Source organism: Arachis hypogaea, chromosome 19 (genome assembly GCF_003086295.3).
Source record: "Arachis hypogaea cultivar Tifrunner chromosome 19, arahy.Tifrunner.gnm2.J5K5, whole genome shotgun sequence".
In the NCBI taxonomy this organism is placed as follows: Eukaryota; Viridiplantae; Streptophyta; class Magnoliopsida; order Fabales; family Fabaceae; genus Arachis; species Arachis hypogaea.
In genome coordinates this window covers 125,712,493-125,717,449 of record NC_092054.1, presented here as the reverse complement: position 1 = coordinate 125,717,449, position 4,957 = coordinate 125,712,493, and the positions used below count along the sequence as shown (strand labels likewise).

General features: G+C 34.4%; 1 protein-coding gene across 1 annotated transcript; it reads right to left on the bottom strand.

The window, feature by feature from the left end:
- Positions 1-1,211: 1,211 nt before the first annotated feature.
- On the bottom strand, positions 1,212-2,714 carry LOC140182339 (uncharacterized). The gene has a single exon (XM_072228505.1). The coding sequence runs from the start codon at positions 2,712-2,714 to the stop codon at positions 1,212-1,214; it is 1,503 nt and encodes a 500-aa protein (XP_072084606.1).
- Between the last annotated feature and the right edge of the window lie 2,243 nt (positions 2,715-4,957).

Sequence of the window (4,957 nt, the reverse complement as noted above, 5' to 3'; positions counted from 1 at the left end):
ACACATGTCTATGAGCTTGTAACTTCTCGGTGGCTGTTAAAGTGAAATATGAGGAAACACCAAGTGGTTTACCTACTTTAGGAAACAAAGTATCTAACCAAGGATTTGATTCTTCATGGGTTGGTTCATCATCAACTCTGCGAGGTCGATTCCATCTAGTCTCAATGTTCTCTAAATATCTGGAGCAAAATGTAAGAATTTTTTCCATTAAGTATCCTTGCGCTATGGATCCTTCTGGTTGTGCTTTGTTACGTACATATGACTTCAAGTGTCCTAAATACCTATCCAGGAATGAAGATTAAATACTATCCAACAAAGTTATAAATAACGATCTAAGCTAATAATTTTACCTCTCAATAGGGTACATCCATCTATAATGGACAGGGCCTCCAAGTTTAGCTTCTTCTACAAGGTGCACCATCAAGTGAACCATAACTGTGAAGAATGAAGGAGGGAATAATATTTCCATATGGCATAATGTGAGGACAATTTGATCTTGCAACTTTTCCAAACAGGGGGCACTTAACGATTTATCACATAATTGCCTAAAGAATGAACACATCTCAATAAGCACTGCAGAGACCTCATCAGGCAGACCTGTTTGCATGGCTAACGGTAATAATTGCTCCATAAGTATATGACAATAATGACTTTTTAGCATCCCACTCAACTTAAGAGACTCTAGGTCAATGCACCTTGATATGTTGCTTGCATAACCATCAGGAACAGTGACGTTTTTCAAAGTTGTCAAGAATCTCTTCTTACCCAAATTGTTCAGAGTATAAATAGCTGGTGGACACTTTCCATTTTCCCTTGGCCACAGATCAAGCTTGATACCCATTTCTTGAAGGTCTCTTTGAGCATTTATGTGATCTTTTGCCTTCGAACTATCATTTAACAAAGTATATAGTACATTGTCATATACATTTTTCTCAATATGTATCATATCGAGATTGTGACGCAGCGAATTAGACTTCCAATATGGCAACTCAAAAAATACTCTTCTTTTTCCATTGTTGAGTATCACCTCCTTCAACATTTCCACCAGTGCATAATCTTTTACCACTTCTTCGTATTTCTTCTCTTCGGCTAAAGGTGACATTAATATTCTCAACTTGTGAAAGTATTTCACTGCCAAATAATGTTCTTGGTGGAAGCCTTGTTTCTTGTCTTCCATTAAATTGCAGGGTGTTTAATCTAAACTTGTGTCTCTAATCCAGAAAGCGACGATGACCCATAAAATAATAATTTTTGCTGTGATTGAGACGATGAGGGATGTTATCGAAATTGCAAGATGGGCAAGCAAGTCCTGTGTATGTATTCCACCCAGAAAGAGTCCCTAACCCAGGAAAGTCACTAATTGTCCACAATAAAGCTGCGTGCAACTTAAACACTTCTTGTGTTAAAGCATCATATGCATCGCAACCCTCAACCCATAACTCCTTTAACTCTTTTATTAGACGTTGCAAATAAACATCTATGTTATTTCCTGGCATTTTCTTGCCAGGAATGATCATTGAAATTATGAATGATGTCGATTTCATACACGTCCATGGAGGAGTATTATACGAAATGAGAATGACAGGCCAAATACTATGATTTGCACTTAAAGTTGCATGTGGATTGAAGCCATCGGTAGCTAATGTAAGACGCACATTTCGTGGTTCGGATGTAAAATTGGAGTGCTCCAAATCAAACCTTTTCCAGGCCTCAGAGTCTCTTGGATGTCTCATTGAGTTATCCTTATTCTCAGCTGTAGCATGCCATCGCATATCAGCAGCAGTCTTTGACGAGTAGAACAATCTTTTCAATCGAGATTTTAAAGGAAAGTAACGAAGAACTTTTGTCGGATGCTTCTTCTTTTTGTTACCAATAATACTTGATGCCTCAGCTGGACCTTTTTTCTTATATGTCTTCCATCTAGACCTATTACAGACCTTACATGTCTCCATGTTCTCATCTTCGCCCCAATACAACATACAATTGTTTGGGCAAGCATGTATCTTCGTGCAATCCAAACTGAGTTTAGAAATGATCTTTTTTTCCTCATAAAAAGAACTTGGAATCCTCGCGTATTTGAATGCGTCACTCAATAGTTCTAAAATCATCTTCATAGACTTGCCGGTCATACCACAGAGGGATTTGATATGGAACAACTTCAATAGAAAAGATAACTTCGAGTATCTTGTACACCCTTCATATAACGGCTCTTCTCCATCCTTAAGTAGCTCGCTAAACCCTTTCGCTTCAAGAGTTTCATGAGATTCACTAGGCATCAATCTTTGAGCACCACCATCAAGGACTTCATTTGCTATTATGGATGTTCCATTTCTGATGTTCCCACCAACTCCTAGACCTTCACTAATCAAGTTTCGAATTGAATCACTTTCGACCATAGGATTCTGCTCGTCGGCCATAGAATTTTGTTGTACATCCGAAAAAATACTACTTGAGACGTTGCTAGTTTCTCCTATCGAGCGCTCTCCATGATGAAACCAAAATGTATATCCTATTGGGAATTGTGTACAAATCAAATGATCATACACCTCGTCCCTTGTTAGCCACTTCTTAAAAGCACATGCATTACATGGATATATGATTGTTCCATCGGCAGAATGATGTGCAAAAGCAAACTCAATAAATCTTGAGACACCTTGTGCATACTCAAGAGAATTTCGTGGTCTCTTAATCCACGATTTATCCAGAACTTCCATAGCTTTAAAGTAATTTGTTCTGGTTTAAAGCCATGTGCACTATTTAGTAACAACTATGTAAATATATATTTTTTAAAAATACTAATCTACCAACCATAGGGAAAGAGAAGTTACTTACTTGTTTTTCAAAAAAAATCAGCAAATAAGAAAATTGAATAGGTAGGTATGTTACTTCCAAACAAAACAGCATTCACTGCGAAAGAAAAATAAAAAAATAAGAATCAGAATTAGAATCAGAAAAATGAATTAACATGGATGAAAGATAGTAGCTATGTAGGTTGGCAAAACCCACAAGAGGTTGGATTGTTATCCTCCCAAACGCACATCAAAAATACAATTCCAAAAACCAGCTCAAATCATAGTTTTCCCCTGCCCCCTCCCCCTCTCGTAAAATAATAAAATTTGGATGTCATTGCATGCATTTACCGCACCTACGGGTTGGAATAAATATTCTTGTACACAGCACCAATTTCAGACATAAAACGCAGTAGTTTCAGATGCAGTTGCATTTGCAGTTTCACAAAGAAAGTAAGAGAGAGATGGTACTACTCTTAAGTCTTAACTGTTAATGCCTCATCACTATTTATTGTACATTCTCCATTCTTTCAATTCCAAAAAAAAAGTTCATAATTAGTTAGCTAGCTATGCACTCAAAACTAGACAATTTAACTTCAAGACCATCTAAACAACAAAATAAATATCTCTATAGCAAATGCATGAAAATATGATCAGAATAAACGCACGTCCGATGTTGTTTACGGCAAGTAAAACTAAATAATCGCATACCACGGAGAACACACTAATGAATGATTATGTAAATTAATTTATGATCTAGAGTTTTTATGCAAGTTGACTAATTTTTACGATCCATTACCAGGCTATCTGTCATGTTTAGAAGTTAGGTACTCATTCGGATTTACCTTTAATTAAGTACTAATTATATTCAAAACTAGTCTGAAGTCCTTATTCAACCGTATAAGAAGTAATTTTACTCATTGAGCTCTCATTCATGAAAAGTCCTAATGTAAAAGTCTACAAAAATGTCAATGATAACACTACGTGTGACTTTTAAATAGACACAAATCTATTGCACAAAATAGCCCAAAGCATGCTTCAACTATTGAATTCCTGATCTACTTCTTTCTTCCGAGAAATGCCCTTGATATCTTTGTTTCTCAATTAAGTACCACTCATCTTCAATTTAATACTAATAAAATAATAAGTGAATCAATCTTAAAAATAAAAAATACTATTTCTCTTTTATTTCTAGTATTCTCTAGCTAAATCTTTAATTTTTCCCTAACAAATATAATAATAAATAAAAAATAATTTAACTAATATATACTTTAAAAACACTTGATAAAATTACTAATTAAAACAGTTTATAAAAAAAACAACAGGGTAATCCCCATCACCAACCAACTTTGATGAGTATGTCTCTATTAAACTTCACAGTTAGCATAAACTAATTGTTTTAGTCATATTCGCTATATAAAGTTGAATGGTCTATGCTTCAATAGACTAATGCTTATTGTTCTCTGCATAGAGTCTCTGCATCATATGATCTATTGAAGCATATAGTAAAATGTCAATAAAAAATGTGCAGAACAGAGAACATGGAAGAGAAGTAGTGGATAGGAAATTAGCTATTTTAAGTTTATGTAAAGAACTAATTTCATCCATCTTATTTGAGTATTCATGAACTATTTTAGTTTATAAAAGTTTGTAAAAGCTAAATAATTCACATATGTATATATAAAGAGGCACAAAACTAACAAATAACTGTATAATGAATCAAGCCTTTTGGACCTCTAAATTTGTGTGCATGTGTTCTGTTTCTAATCAAAGAAGAGCATGTAAAGTAATAATAAAAAAATCAGGTTAACTTATTCTTTAGATGACACTTATGTCCAATTCCTTCTCTTGGGTTGTTTTAGTTGTCAATTAGTTTAAATCCTGAAATCTTCCCTAAGACCTTTTTTGGTTTCAGCTGAAGACAGTAGCAGATGCATGTGACATCAACAAAAAACAGAAGTAATGATGTTTCATCCATGGACATGAATCTCTTATCTTTGTCATTTATCAAGTTTTTAACTGTTGATGGTAGTATAAATTATTATCTTAAAGGATAATTTTGTTTAAATTGCCTATTTTTTCTTTTTTTTTTTTTAAATTTACAAAAATAGAGAAGGGATAAACTAGAGAAGCTATCAGGCTGTAGGCAAATCTCATAACACATGTTC

Excerpts from the sequence above, each read along its gene's own strand:
- LOC140182339 (XM_072228505.1), bottom strand. The coding sequence starts at position 2,714 with ATGGAAGTTCTGGATAAATCGTGGATTAAGAGACCACGAAATTCTCTT.